Source organism: Orbicella faveolata, unplaced genomic scaffold, assembly GCF_042242905.1.
Source record: "Orbicella faveolata isolate gen_17 unplaced genomic scaffold, um_ofav_v1 contig_3, whole genome shotgun sequence".
Lineage (NCBI taxonomy): Eukaryota > Metazoa > Cnidaria > Anthozoa > Scleractinia > Merulinidae > Orbicella > Orbicella faveolata.
This window is the reverse complement of record NW_028301558.1, coordinates 1,368,645-1,385,322: the sequence shown is the minus strand read 5'-3', so window position 1 is coordinate 1,385,322 and position 16,678 is coordinate 1,368,645. Positions and strand designations below refer to the sequence as shown.

At 37.8% G+C, this 16,678-nt stretch overlaps 1 protein-coding gene across 1 annotated transcript; it reads left to right on the top strand.

Annotated features, from left to right (window-relative positions):
* The first annotated feature begins 29 nt into the window (after positions 1-29).
* Positions 30-14,747, top strand: LOC110051795 (tRNA ligase complex-associated NAD(P)H dehydrogenase PYROXD1-like). The gene is made up of 4 exons (XM_089297295.1): positions 30-306; positions 7,706-7,910; positions 11,694-11,896; positions 13,753-14,747. The coding sequence occupies exons 1-4, from the start codon at positions 30-32 to the stop codon at positions 14,613-14,615; spliced, it is 1,548 nt and encodes a 515-aa protein (XP_089153421.1). The 3' UTR covers positions 14,616-14,747.
* Positions 14,748-16,678: the final 1,931 nt, after the last annotated feature.

The following is a 16,678-nucleotide window of genomic DNA, read 5'->3' as shown; positions in this document are numbered from 1 at the left end:
GACGAGTAGGTCGGTCGATCAAGGAAAACATGTCTGGGAATTCTGCTGATATAACTTGTGCCTTTGTTATCATAGGAGGGGGAATTTCTGGTGTTTCTTGCGCGGAACATTTATCATTATTGTGTCCAAAAGAGACCATTGTTCTTATTACAGCAACTGACGTAGTCAAAGCTACCTGCAACCTCAAGAAGTTTGGTAAAACATTGGAAGAATTTGATGTTGAGGAAAGATCAGCTTCATTAGTGTTCAAGGACAGTCGTAATGTTGTCATTGTAAAATCACTTGTCACCGCCTTTGACCCTGAAGGTAGGCAGACACAATCTAGTATAGAAAGATACCTATATAGAAACTTTATTAACTTGTCAATACCTTATTGTGTGGGAAATCTCATACTATATCAAACACCAGGGGTAGTTACTCGATAAAAATCGATATCGGAAAACCACTCGATAACTCGACAATAATCGATAAATTGAAATCAAGTGTTATCGATGATATCGGTCACTCGAAAAACTCGATACTCGCATGCTTGCTAGGTTCAAAATTATCGATTTTATCGGATCTATCGATCAATGCGTTTCCTTAGTTTACGCTTTAAGGTGGCTGAACACAGTTTTCGGTACCTGTGTTTCATTCACCCTTTTCTCTAAGACCCTTGATCTCTCGGTCGCCAAAAATGGCAGCAAGCAAGTTAACAACACAAACTTTGGTTTTTTGATGGTTAAGCTGACGTGGGTGACGTTGCCATTGCAACATCAATAAAAATAAAAAGGCATTTAAAATCGGTTTTGTTTATTTGTAGAAATCATTAGATTCTCTTTATAATTTGCTTGCAACAAACTTGAAACGGTTCTCACAAGTTAACACCATTTTGCTAATAATTTAACAGAGAGATCTTTAACTATCCCTTGCTGAAGGTTCACTGGAATATCGAGAATTTCCCTTGTTAAAGTTCAATTATTTTCAAAACTCCAGTTACTTATTTCCTAAAGTATTTTCCTGCCAAATTTTGTGAAATTCTAATGTGTGGTTCTTGAGAAATAGGCGTATTTCCAAGAGTGCAATTTGTCATTCAATTGCAATTTTTTGACTTACTACGCATGCGCTGTGTTTAACTGGGTTCTTTCGGTAACAAAGAAAAAGCTGAGAATTGCTGGGTTCTTTGCATCGTTACCTTTTTTAACATATTGTTGTGATAAAAGACTAAAGCCATCAATACACTGCGTTCAATTATAGAGAAAAATAGAACAGATAGTGCGGGTGCTGAAGGTCCCGAAAAGTTTGCGCACCCAGAAAGCTCTAGCTAACTCTCAAACCTTATGATTACAGAACTGTTTTATTCACATGTTCTTGATGTCAACAGAGGTTCTTTTCATACAAGAAGTTTCAGACATGTACACCTCTCAGTTTTTATATGCAGAGTAATTGAATATGGCTTTACGGGCCCAAAAAGTTTCCGGGGCTTTCAAGAAACGGGCCCCTGAGCTTGAAGTAGCAGAGTGTTAACAACAGCTCTTTTATGTTGTAGATGATGTTTAGAATGAAAATTTAGGTATTGATCAGTATTGGTCGGTTTGTGGTATACAGTGATCTTGGTTGAGCAATCTTTGTTCACGTATAGGCAGGTGTCAAGAAATAGAATTCTGTTGGTTTTTTTTTCCTCCGAAGTGAACTGAATGTGGCTCTCAGCTTTGGTCTTGTCTTTCAGTTGGCTGCAAGCATGCTCTATAGCAGCAATAATATCTGCGACTGGAATCTTTGAGGGAGTAATGCTGAGTGATCACCAGCTATGTGGTATTGATATATTGATGAAGCAATTTTATTATCACCAAAATTCATGAATACACAGTGAGCTCATTTTCCGATAATCTCAATGCCACTTATCCTTGTTTTTTGCTATCACTCCAATTTGCATGACCAGAATGCAGAAATATGTCTTCGTATGGGAACGCTATATATGCAGGGTACAGGGTAACCCTCCTTGAGTCATGCCCACCACTTGAATGTTAAGAAAATTGAAAATGTTTGACAAAAAGCGCCAATGAGAGGGAAGGTCAATTCAAGAGGACAGTTTCATTTAGTTTATTGCCTGACCTTAGGGAATACAAAGATTATCTGTCATTAAGGTCATTCCCAAGTATTGCATTGCGCATCCCTACTGCGCATAATTTCATGCATGATTAGCGCGCGCACATTAAAAAATGGCGGCTTTTTCTTTATGGCTGAACCTCGCCGTAGGGGTAAATCGTGATTTTCTCACAAATGAGTATGGCGACCTATCATTTTTTCTGTTGTTTTGAATTGAGTAATAAATTTCTCGTTGTAAAATAAATATGGACCAATTCTTAGCGTAGAACAAAAAACAATAGTCAGAAACGTGAATTTAGCAAGCAATCGTGACTACAGTCATGGTGCTATCATAAGGATTTATTGGGTATAAACAAGGTGCTGTTGCTCCTAAATGAACATGGGGACCGCTCATTTTTATTTCAAAATTTAAGTTCCTATAATATAAACAATCAATAGGCAAAGTTTCACAAAAATCTCAGTGTAGGTTCTATTTCAGTGGAATGACCCTAAGTGTTATCAGAGAAATGTTTGTGTCTAATTAATATATTATTGTACATCAAAAGCATGTTTGGCAAACTTTAAAGTGTTTTTGTGTTTCATTATATTATTATTATTATTATTATTATTATTATTATTCTTTTTATTGGAAGATCCATGTGCTTTACAATACTAACGTTACCTACAATGCTAACGTTATTTACATCACTAACATTACTTACAATAGTAATATATATATTTTTTAAATTAATTACTTCATGGCATATATTACATTACAAATACAAAATACTAACTTTAAAAGCTTACAATTTACAACACAGTATTAACATCGACTTATTACTTGATACAGTACTAAATTATGATTATCGCTTACAAAATGCTATTTTACCTACTTAAAGTGCATCATATTTCTTGCTTACAAAAATGATTTACTACGTATGACATTAACTACTTACAAGAAGTTGCATAAAATCACTGTTATATTACTTACAATACGTTATAAATCTTACTTACACCAATCACTTGCACCAGGTGGTAACATAGTGACTGTAGTGTGGTTATCATTACCTTTTCTAAAGCAACACGCACGCGCGCACGCACACAGTACAGATACACGACTAAAGCAAAGCGGCCCACGTTTCTTTAAATTGATCAAGTTCTTTGTTTTTAACAGCCAAAGTGCAAAGGATACAGAGTTTGTCTTTTAGGCGCAAAAGAAAGCCATCAAAGTCTAGGGAGCCAACGTGTATGCTTGAAGCGAAAATATGATATTTTGCAATTATTAGAGAGTAGTTGAGGGCTATGGAGTTAATTAAGCTACAGTTATGATGCCAGCCATATAAGATTACTTTTTCTGATAGAACTATATGTTGGTGCCACCAGCGAGTAAAAAGGTCCCAAAATTTCATGGACTCACAGCATGTGATCAGCAAGTGAGCCAATGACTGGCTTTCTAAATTACATAAAAGGCAATTATCGAGGTCCGTCAAACCGGCGCGAAACAAACTGGATTGTGTAGGTAAGATGCTGTGGATGATTTTAAGTTGAAACATTATGAGTTTTGCTTCTTTTAAGATACGAAATGGGAGCAAGTAAACATTATGAATGCTCTCATTACTAAAACCGTGATGTAGAATTTTGGGTTCTGCTGTTGGTGGTAGGTATCTTTTTTCAAGTAGTTTTGAGTATGCTAATTTTGTGGAGAAATGTTGTGTAGGTGTTGCGACTCTAGGTGCTAAACTGTTGGCAGAGGTGGCGGTATTGTGGAGAGATTATTTGCAAGTTTTTGGAATTGCATTTATGAGGCCATAGCATACTGTAAATGGGCATTTTACATGAAATTTTTCTATAAACCCCGTTAGAGACAAAAAATTAAAGTCTGCATTGAGCAGATCTTGGATGTAGATGATGCCTTTGTTGTACCATTCATTAATAAAGATTGTCTTTCCATCCAGCCAGATGTTGCAATTATTCCAGATTATTTGATCATATACGGGTATTTGAATTCTTGCCAATAGCATAGAACTGTGCAGTAGAATTTAGGGAGTTGTTCTAAGTTGAGCGTCTTTACATCGTAGTCGCAATTAATCAGGAAATCAACACCACCGAACTGTCTGACTGCGTAGTTTAGGATGGTTTTCCACGACGCATCACCACCTTCTATAATGCGTTTGATTCAGGTTATTTTCAAGGCGCGTTCCATGATTTCAAAATCAATCATTTTCAAGCCACCGCATTTCTTTTCTGCAATAATGGTTTTTTTCTTAATTTTGGGGTTTTTGCCTTCCCAAATAAAACTAAAAAGAATTTTGTTAATACTGTCTACAAGCAGCTTCAAGATTGTCAAAAGTGAGGTGCTGTATACAAGTTTGGCTAGACCTAGTGTTTTGACAATGTTTATCCTGCCAATGAGAGTGAGGTTTCTACTTTTCCAGCTGTGTAGAGTTTGTTCTAGAGTGTACACCTTTTCTTTGAAATTTAGCTTATTAGCAAGTACAGGGTCATACAAGAAGTGAACACCCAGGGTGTAAATTGAGTTTTGGCAAAACGCAACTAGAGGCATTGTTGTAAATGACATCAAACCAATTTAGGATGTCAGGACCGAAATTAAACCTTTGTAACGCAGCTTTTAAGTAGTTCCATTCAACTGTGTCAAACGCTTTTCGGAAGTCTAAGAAAATGGCAATACCGGGTTTCTCCTCATGCTTAGTGTGAAACAGCGTCTTGAATTAGCTGAACATTCTCGCCTATGAAATGGCGTTTGATATAAACGGTTTGATAAGGGTTGATGATTTTTGGAAGAATTTTTTCTAACCTTTGCGCAATTGATTTTGTCAAAATTTTATAATCGATATTAAGTAGTGAGATGGGTCTGAGATTTTCAAGCAGGCTTTTATCCTTGTTTTTCTTGAGAATTAACGATATGATCCCGCACCTTTGGCCAATAGAAAGCATTCCCATTTTGAAGGCGTAGTTGAAGCTACCGATTACATCAGTACTGATTTCTGACCAAAAAATTTGTAAAACTCCGCAGAAAGGCCATCAATGCCAGGGAATTTACAATTTTTAAATTCTTTTAGAGCTCATAGGCATTCATGTTCAGAGACTATGCCTTCACATGATAATTTTTCTTCTTCGTTTAAAGAGGTAATGTTTTCAGTCTCAAAAAAGGTTGGTTTGGACTGCGTGTGGGTTTCAGACTTCTGTGATTTGTAAAGTGTTTCGTAGAACTTTTCTTCCTCCCTAAGAATTTCAAATTGGTTGGACATATACTCATTATCAGTTATCTTTAACTTTGTTACAGTTTTTCTGCAATGATTCCATTTTTCGAGGTTAAGAAAATACTTTGTATTGTGCTCGCCTTGCTCTTGCCACCTGGCTCTGCTCCTGAGGATTGCTCCTTTTGTGTTTTGACGCATTAGTGCTTGTAAGTATAGATTGGTGGCGTAAAGTTATTTAAAAGCTTTTTGTCACTGGGGTTCTTTTCAGTTTGTTCCAATAGCTGATTGGCTTTATTTTGTAATATAGATTCTTTATTTCTTCGTTGTTTGGCCTTAAGTTTTGAGAACTTGATTGTAAAACCACGAATTTCCATTTTGACAAGGTCCCATTTTAGACTTAAATTTTGGACGTCTGAATACTTGTTCTTAAAAAGTGGAATCTCTTCCTGAAGTTTGTCAACATATTCGCAATCTTCCAGTAAAGAGTTGTTGAATTTCCAGAAGCTGGGTCCTTTGGGTTGCAACAGGATTTCGGATTTAAGTGTAGCATGATGGCTGAGTGATCTGATTCAGGAGCATTGATTATGGTGCAGGATTGCACGTCTGTGGAAAGGTTATTTGAAATTAGGGAAAAGGTCTAGCCGAACCTGAATTTTGCAAGACTTGTTTCTCCACGTAAATCATTCTGTGTCCGGGTTGCAACGGCGCCAAATGTTGGATAAGTCATACAGGTTGATAAGGCGTTTGATTTCCTGAATAACGTGAGCTTTTTTCAAAATGGAGTTCCCTCCCTTCTTGTCCATGTCCATCAAGCGCAGTTAAAGTCTCCCGCAACAACAATATTTTATTGCGCGAATTCTGCAAGTAGGTTTTGGAGATCTTTAAAGAAGGTTAACTGCTGATTAACATCATTCAGTGCATAAATATTAACAAGTATAATGTGGTACTCGTCGACGATTAAGTCAAGTAGAATATTTCTTCCATTTTTGTCGGTGATGCATTTTTCAACTTTTAACTCAAGATTAGGGTTAACAAGTATCATAACCCCTTTAGTGTTCGAAGAGCCGTGACTGAACAAGGCTTTCCCACCCCACTCTGCTTCCCAGAATTGAGCGCATTCTTTAGTGCTGTGCATCTCTTGTAAAAATGCAAATTGATGCCTCTGGTTGTGCAACCATCGGAAGATTGATCATTGCTTGATTGATTTACCAAGCCCTTTCACATTTAGTGACTGAATTTTAATATTCAGGTTCGGGTGTGACAATGTTATTGTGTCAGTCAAAGAAACAGCATTCTGGAATGCATTGGCATGAGACTTTTGGAGCCATCTTTAGGCCTAATTAAATGTAGGATTGGTAGACTGCAAAACAGTTGTATTTTTTTGCGAACACGAGCGACAGTCAATATTCGAATGAAAGGTCTGGAGCGAGTGTAAAAACGGCGAGGGAGAATGGGGAGAGATGCTAAAAATTACGACTGTCCGCTATGCACATGTTAAATTCGTTCAGAATTTCCCGTTCTTCCAGCAACGAAAATTTTTACAAGTGCACCGCTGCAAGGTTTCACTTTTTCAGGTAAATTTTGCACACAGTCGGCAACGACACGTCCACCAAAACTTAGGTTTTGTCCAGACGCTTTTGTGCTGAAGGTCGCGTGGGATTGATAACCGCTGGAAGATGTGGGTGGAGCTGTCAAGCAATTTCTGTCACCTCAGCGACATTATAGGACCCCCGCTCAGAACGAATTCGTTGTATGAAAAGCCGACAGTCGTTTTCTTGCCTCACATGCCCTACGGATGCGTGAGGCTCGCGCGCTTCACATGCGAGGATCACACTTACAGCGCTTCGCGCCTTCTGAAAATGTCCGAAAACGACTGTTTTGCAGTCTATAGGATTGGCAAAATTAGCATACTTGTGAACGCGAGCCAAAACAGAAAACAAACAAATAACGACTACAAACAACCAAAAAAACACAGTAGACGACGTAAAATAGCGGACAACACATGGCATAACACACCGACAACTAAGAAAGGCTCAGTAAATGGCCCTCCAATGCGCCACAATAGAGTGGTTTCATGTTCTGTGCTGAGCTGCATCATAGAAATAAAAAGTATTGACACGATTAACGCTACCGCTTAACAATTCTCATGACTAGTAATGTTTGTGCACTTCGAACTAAAGAAGCGAAAACTCGGTAACTATTAATTGGCAACAGGATTTACAATGTTTTACACACAAACACAGTTCTGATTATGAAATGTCTCATACCAAGTGGGTCAAGGGCAGAACTTGACAGAAGACTTCTTCATGCCTGTCATCTTCCTGGGGCTATTGACACATATTGACACTTGAACCATTTGCAGTGGGTTTATAGTTGGCGGCCATTCATTATATTATTGATTGTGTTTATTTGTTCAGAACACAGTGTCGGTACTGAGATGGGCAACACATATTTTTACAAGAAACTGTGTATCTGCACAGGAGGAAAACCAAACATCATCGCTGAACATCCTCGCGTCATTGGCATCCGTGACACAGAGAGTGTGCAGCAATTGAAAAGTAGGCTTTCAAAAGCTCGCAGAGTGGTAATTGTTGGCAATGGGGGAATAGCATTGGAACTTGTGTAAGTTCAAAGATATTTATCGTGACCATCGTCGTCATCATCATCATCATTTAATGCCTCACATGAAGTATTTATTAATTCCATTAGCTTAGACAGGGTGAGGAGACTCTCAGAAAAACCACCAGGCTAATAGGGGAGGCCACCTCAATAAAACATCAAGTTTTATATGGCTTGGTCAGTTCTGTGTTATTTTATTAACAAGTAAGTAATAAGAACCTAACTTCAGAAAACTATAAAGTATGTCAAATTGTTTAATGGTTTGGGGGTTAAAAAGACTGAAACTACTGTCTACAAGGGTGGTGGATGTTTATTTAAGGTTATGCTATAGGTTTGTGGGTCATTTTTCTTTCACGTGACACAAAAAATCTTCTCTAGTTGCATTGCTTTTGTATATTTTTATCAGCCATTCAAAGCATGATGTGAGAGATTTTTTGGGGCTCAAAATTGCAACTCACTGGTAGCCAATGAAATTCATTTCTCATGTAGGGTAGATAGATAGATAGACACCTTTATTTAAAGGTTAAAATCTAAAGGTAAAAATTTCAGAGTAGTACCTTCAGGGAGCTTACAAAGCATCTCCGCAATCAATAGGAGCCCTGATGCTATTACCTGATGTAGATTACACAATAATAGGATATATACAAAAGTAACAACATAAATATAGGAAAGTATATTACAACAAATATCAAAAGCCTATAACTACCATAGTAAAATCTTCAAATTTAAGTACATTTAGAGTATTTATGAAAAACCGTACTTCCATGATAATAAAAAGATCTCCTGGCTGTTTCCGTTCTTATTGCAGGCAGATGTAAAAGATTACTCTGCCGGGTTGGGCGAGCATTAATGTACTTATTGTAAACAACCGTAAACACCGATACCGTATTGTAAACACTGACCATCTATGCATTTCCTCACAAGCTTAGGGATATGTTCATCGTTCCTGGTCCTAAGGCTTGGCCATTTTAGAGTTCCATAGCAGTGTCACTGCTAGATGTCTTTATTACTATTCTTCCTACTCGCTTCAGCAGAGCTTCTAAAGTTCCGCTGTTTACTTCCCCGCAACACGCCCAGGCCCTAGCGTAATACTCTAATATGGGTCTAATCATTGAAATATAAATGCCATTAGCACTATGTAATGTGATGTAGCACCGTGCACAACCTAGCATACCAACCCCATCTACCAGCCTTAGAAACAATAGCTGTAACATGTTCATTCCAACTGAGGTGTTAATCAAAGATAACATCCAAATAATTAAACTCAGTAATGCACTTTATGGCAGACCCACTGATAGTGACTGAGAACTGATTTATCTTAGCAAGTTTCTGCAGAATCCCAAACAACATTGCCTCAGTCTTAGTTATGTTAATAAATAAACTATTTAAGTGAAGCCAACATTCAATGGCATGCAGCTCCTTCACTAAAGTAGCCCAGATAGCAGATACTTCAGGAGCTGAGAAAAATTCTACATTATGATGAGATGAGAATGAGAATACTGCACTCCACCACCGCACTGGGAAGATCATTCAGGTGGAGTATAAATAACAGTGGCCCTAAAATTGACCCCTGTGGAACTTCAACAGATACAGGTTCAGCAGCAGTAGACACACCCTGAAATTCTACAATTCGGGTGCAGTACTGTAGGTAATTTCTAAACCACTCATGTTTGCCATTCATCACTCCAAGACCCCGCAGTTTGTTCAGGGTGACTGCATGACTAGAATTTTATTGCTCAGGGATATTTCGTTACTTGAAACATTAGCAATACATATAATGATTCCTACTCAATCCAGGTTCTCAAGGGTTCTGAGTTTTTGAGGTCTAATGTCTGTGGTCTGAGGTTTCAAGGTCTGAGTTTTCAAGACACCCCATTTCAACGTCTTATGCTCTGTCATTCACTGACTGAAATTATACTCAGTGATGCACAAAATGGCAATGTCAAAACTAGTAAATCAAAGGCCTTATGGCTGGGCTGTCTTGTGTCACTTGTTTAGTGCAAAGAAATCCACTGTCAACCCAAACAAGTGCAAGGCAAACATAACGCTTGATCAAGTAGGCAGGATACATGTGCATTTTCACTTCCGTTAATTCGTTTTCATTTAGTGAGACTTCAGTATTTACAACCCTTCATCAAAAGGGTTTCTTAAAACAGATTGTCACAGATGTCTTCCATTTCAGGACATTTGTGCAGCTCTGTATTTAAGACAATTTTAAGCTTACATCTGTTGTTTGTTGCTTTATGTCATGGATTGAAATGATATTGATATCAAAGGAATCGACAACCAGTCAGTGAGAATAACATCTGGGTAATTTGCGTATTGCTTCAAAGTTTAGACTATGTCCTCAAACTAGCCTGTGTACAGACTACTCTTGTGCAAAGTGAACAGAAGGCAAGCGATTCACTTCTGGTAGCATTACAAAATCAATGCAAAAATATTCCATCTGGCGTGATGCCCTGATCTGACTCATGGTGGTATATATACAGTGATATATTGATCATAGACCTAATGATTAATTTTTGTGAGTTATACCTGTTTGTTTATTTGCAGAAAATGCACTTTAGAGGTTAGTTTTTAATCCACTTGTTGTCATCTTTGGATTTTTCTGCATGACTGAAACCCATCACTTCAATGTTTTAAGCTTGTGATTTGTTGTCAAATTTGATTTAAACCCAAGCGAGTTGCATGAACAGAGGCCTCTGACACTAACAAAATAAAAGTAATGCTAAAAATGGCCTGTCACAAATGGCTACAAATGCTCAAGTCTATAGGGTCTACTTCCCAGTCCCGGTAAAAAAATAATTGAACATTGTCTTGAATCTTTACAGCATGGGTGAATTCGCACCAAATGCTGTCAATTCATGGTTGGTTTCATACCTGTCCTTGGTAGCCAAAATTGATTAACCTGCAAGTTGCCTGAACCACCCTTCACAGGAATCTTACATCAGGAAAGCAAAAAATGGTTACACAGGAATGTCTTACACAGGAATGTACCTAACTCACTCCATATCCTTGTGTCTACGTGGCTTTGGTCACATGGACATGAGGTAGAAAAGGAAGAGTTCAACACAACATTTGTTGCTTCCAAGTTTTAACACAAGTGGCATGATGACTTGCTCTCATACTAACAATAAAACAGTAAAACAGACTTACACAGGAAAGCAGCAATTTTGAGCCCTTTTTTATCTAGCATATATTATTTACACAAGGCTTGCAAAATAATTCAATACTGCTTCTGATCACTGGTCCCATGTCTGGAGCAGTTGACTTACTAACTTAACCATGACTTCACAGCCATATGTTCATGGCAACAACATTCAAATGCAAACTTGCACAGGCAGTCGTCTTGCCTACACAAGTGAATTTCATTGTCATTATTGTTGATGCAAAATATGGGTGTGAAGTAAAATTGACTTCTCACAGCTTTATTGCTTCTTATAACACTTTGTCATTCCTGTTCATCGCTTAGAAGATGTTGACTTGTGGAAAGTCTGTCTCTTTTGCTAAAACAAATGATCACACAACAACATTTACATGGGGATATCGCAGATTGATGACATACTATGTGATACCATTGTGAACACCATTTTTGTCTGTAACATAATCATTGCAAACTGCATGTGGGTGTACATTTGTTGCCCTGTTTGCAGCACATGGTGTGATCATATAAGACAAACATATTAAATGAAAGCTCAATAAAATTGTTGTTGATAAAAAGCTACCTTAGTTAACTTATTAATTTACTGCTCAAGTTTGCTTAAAAAGACTTGTGTTTGCTTTCAGATATGAAATGCATGGCTGCCAGGTGTTGTGGGCCATTAGAGATGATGCTATAGGCAACACTTTCTTTGATGAGGGTGCAGCTACTTTCTTCCTTCCTCACCTTTGTCCTAATCTTCCTGTTTTGAGAGAGAAACAAAAGTTTATGGAGACTACTGTTAAAAGAAGGAAATATGATATTGAGACCATGCAGAATGACAACTGTGGTCAGTATGCTTAACTGTGGTCAGTTATTTCTATCCCAATGTAGCCACTGTAGAGAGTGTCACCTGTAGTTTACCTGATCTGGAGAGAGTCTAGAAAATAAAGATTTAGTCTTTAATTAATGAAAGAGGTCTGGAAAAGGTCTGGACTATTTTCCAAGCTACAACAGGCTTAATTGTGCAGTGAAATCCTTGTTAAAAAATTTCTCTTTTTGAAAATGTTCAATTGCAGATCTAAAATCACAAGGACTATCTCTCTGTCTGCTTTACCTGCTGACATCATTATTGTCCACATTCCATTATGGTTTCTCTGTTCCCATTGTGTCATGTTTTTTTAAATAGTAGTTTGGAGGTAGTGTATCAATCATGCAAGATCATGTTTGACCACATTTCCAAACACCGAGAAGAGAGTTGAAAATATGATGTGCAGCAGAGTATTTTTGACGAACTTCGAGGTGTTAAGAAATGTGGTCAAATGCTGTCTTGAGTGTTTGATATATCTTCTGAATCAAAACTAAAACTAAGGGGAAAATGGAGAAATAAAGTGGTAAAAATCTATGTTAATAAGATCAGATATCCAAACACCGGCACGGTCATGATGTCCTATGTTTAAACGTCATTAATTATTAATTAGGTATTGCATTTTGTATGTACAAAACAGCCAAAATGATCGTACTTTGTGAAAGAAGGTTAAAGCAGAAAAGGTGTCAAACAACAGCACATTTTGTGTTAAATTGAATTTTATCACAAGCTCACCATCACCTTGTGGTTACAGTTAGGCACCCTGTGAGGAATTAGATGTTCAATCAGGAATTACTGCAATGCTCAATTAATTCAATAATACTGAGGCTTTTGAACTGATGAAAAACTTGTATTACATATTCGCAGTTTACAGAATGATTCAACAATGTTCAAATCATTGTGTACACTACATGTATTCCTCTATGATGGAAAAATATAAAAGAAGATGCAAGATACTGAAAACAATAGCGTGCTTTTTTCAATGCATTGCTTTATTATACAGGAATGTAGTACATATAAATGTTATATATGTAAAGTTTGTAATGATGGCAGTTTTATTGCTTGACTTGAAACATGTCACTAATATCATGACTTATTGCAGTTAACCAATTTTCTTTCTGATAGTGGAGCCCCATACTGGTATATGAAAGAAAAGGAAACCCATAAATTGATTTTCTCATGGTTATCATGGCCAGCGGTATTGCTCCTGGGCGCGTATGCGCATCAACAATGTTGTCATGCAAGGTGGCGGCCATATTCCAGTTAATAGGTTGGCATGCAGCCTTGGTTTATAGGGTCCTTTGAAATTAGACATGCCTGTTATGGTCAATTGACACCTGTCAAAACAAGGTATCTGCTGACCAGTATCACATGACCATGTTGTGGGCTCAAGGTTTAAGCTTGTCAAGGTCACTTATTTTTTTTTAAGTTGACCACTGGCCAAGTGCTGGTTTTTGATTGGATCACAGGCTCATGTCAGGTTAACTGGTTGTAATCAGGGCCGGGTTGTTTGGAAGCCGGTTAACGCAAACCCAAGATTAAAAGTTAATTGAATTATAAATTTTTCTTGTAAACAAATGTTTTTCACTGCTTTTGTTTTGTGTACTTTGAGATTACTCAAACTCAAAACAGAAGGCCAAACAATATACAGGAAACCTCACCGCAAAGCTGCAAAACTCAAATCAAAATTCTTGCTTATCCTGGGTTAGCTTAATCCAACTTTGCACAACCCAGGAGCTCCGCTTTTAGGCTTGGCTAAATCTATGTATTAAAACTTTATACTTATCTTTAAATTCTTATGGTGACATGTAAGTTAGTTGCATTTTGTTGTTTTTTAGGGACTGGTGGCTGTATTGATCGTTCTCAGAGTATGTGTGGAGGGGCATTAGGACCAGACTGGAGCTCTGACCTCACTCTTTGTGGTGCCCGCAGCAGTCAAGATATAGCTCAAAGACAGGTTCACGTTGAATACAAGTGTAAAGTAAAACAGATGTTTGAACCAGAAGAGTTTAAAATGTCTGGACTGAAGGAGTCACCTCTTCCGTCAAATAGTAATGGTTCAGACAGCAATTCAGCTTCTGATTGGCCAGTGTACATTCAACTTTCAAATGGGAAAATTTATGGTTGTGACCTCATAGTTTCTGCTACAGGTGTTATTCCTAGTACCCAACCTTTTATACTGTGTGCTCCATTTGATGTTGCAGAAGATGGTGGTCTTTCAGTTAATTCAAACATGCAAACAAGTATTGAGGATGTTTATAGTGCTGGTGACGTTTGTACTGCATGCTGGAACCCAGCTCCTTGTTGGTTTCAGATGAGATTGTGGAGCCAGGCACGACAGATGGGTGTGTTTGCAGCAAAGTGTATGTCAGCACATTTGTCAGGCGAAAAAATTTCTCTGGACTTTTGTTTTGAGTTGTTTACACATGTGACTCAATTCTTTGGATATAAGGTCATTTTACTAGGAAAATTTAATGCTCAAGGATTGGGAAATGATTATGAATTACTTGTAAGATATACAAAAGGTGATGAATATGTTAAAGTTGTCCTACATAGAGGCAGAATGTGTGGAGCTGTCTTAATTGGTGAAACAGATCTCGAAGAAACCTTTGAGAACTTAATTTTGAATCAAATGGATTTAACTGCAATGAAAGACCTTTTGCTTAATCCTGACATTGATATAGAAGATTACTTTGACTGACAGAGCTCCTATTGATTGATTGTTCAAATAGTTAGACACCAACAAGTGTGAAGGATGAAGTTAAAGGAGGTCACTCCAAAAACCGTGTATTTTTTTCCATCAGCAATAAAAAGTTCACATTGAGTTGAGTTACTTACCGTTGTTTTAGCTTCTGAAGTGGATGCGATCCCAATGAAAAAGAAGTGAAAAGTTTGACACCGGGAGCCGCCATTTTGAAAGGATCTTGAAGGCCGGGCCGCATATCCGTGACGTCATTCCGTCCGAATTGGTGCGAAGCTCTAAGGCTAAAGCTCTTCTTTTCTGTTCTAAATCCGTTTATTCGGTTGTGAGCTAAAATGTAAAACCGGGCTGTAAAACCCGAACTGAAAAGGATAGGGAGAGAGGAGTGACTTTCCTTAATGTGCCTGCAAAGAACAAAAAATTGGTAAAGAAGTGGCTTGAACAGCTTCGCAGGGATGAGAGATTCATGCCAAAAAAACCCTCGAAAATGTGTATGTGTGCAACGAGCATTTCACAGACGACTGTTTCAAAACTGAATACCGATTTGAGGTTGTGGTGGAAACACAAGAAGGAGGTCATTGAAGAAAAATGCTTTCCGACAATTTTTCAAGGGAAGACCCTTGTTTGGCCGGCGATAAAACCAGGAACATGGAACATTTTGGAACATCCAGGAACATTCCGGAATATTCAGGCGGCTTAATATATTTTCACGAAAAAGACGTTAAAACGGCGTGAATCACGTATAATCGTGTATAATCAGTTTGCCGCTTTTTTCTATAATAACAGGGAAAATGGCTAAATGAAATTCTTCATTTACCAGTCTTACGAGTATTTATAAAAAGTTTCCAAGCGTTTTGAGGAACAAGTAGCAGGAACTTGTCCCAAAACTTCAAACCAGTTTGAATTCGTGGGACTAGTCGCAAGGACCAAATTTTACTCCCTGCGACCAGATTTTGTAGTAAAAATGGCTAGTACTCACGGCTGGAGATAAATGGAACATAAAAGCGAAATATCTGCTGAAAATTCGAAGAGGAACGATTTTGTTTTATTCAAAACGCAAATCTTCATTTCACCGATAAACAAGAACTAATCTAATCATCAAATAGTCACGTCGAGTCACGGAAGAGTACGTTCTTATTGAGTTAATTTTTTTATGACAAGATACGTCTTAGTCGGCGCGTCAGGTATGTTATGGACGGGTCAATGGATGAGTGAGTGAGAGATGTATGTATGTCACACCAATCAGATTGGATCTACTATAAACAGCCAATCAAATTTCTTGTTGTAAAGGTAAATGTTATGTGAGAAGATTTGATCCCGATGCCGTTCAGAACGGCCATACACATTCTTCTATAAAAGAGGAGGAAGTATTCATATATTGGGCTTACTTCGACATCTTCTGTGGGTTAGGCTGAGGATTTTGTGGACGGGTTTGATAATCATTTGCAATTGGATAATCAATCAAAGAAACATAGGGTTTGGCATATAACTACGAGCATGCGATAAAGGGTGAGCTTTTCCCATTAGATAAGGTTTTGAATTAAATGAGTCTTATCCGTTCTACTACTAGGTTTAAGCTGTGAATGAAAAAAAAGTTGATGTGGTTTCTATGATAGGGACGGAATGCACTACTGGAAATTTGAAGAGGTTACTGCCAGGTTCAAATCGTTTGCGTGTTATATTGAAACCTAAATATTGCTTCAGAGTTCGTATAATGAGTGTTCTGGGCGTGTCGTTAATTTCAGCACCCATTGATAAGTTTCAATGTGAAAAGCGAAGAGACTACAATTAATTTGGGGATGTTACTAGAACGGGGAATGGGGAATGGGAAATGGAAAATTGAAAATGGAAAATTGAATTTTTTTTTTACATTAACTTTTTATAATGTGGAATAATTTCTTTCAGCGGCTATTATCGACATCCACGTTTTATTTTTTGCAACGTTCTGCGCCAGAATAAAAGGATATGATAATGGAGGGGTCACCCTGCCTTGTTTCTTTATTTCACTACCTGTAGCTATATTTGTTATCGGCCGGCTGTGAAAAACTGTGACCGAGGTCTTG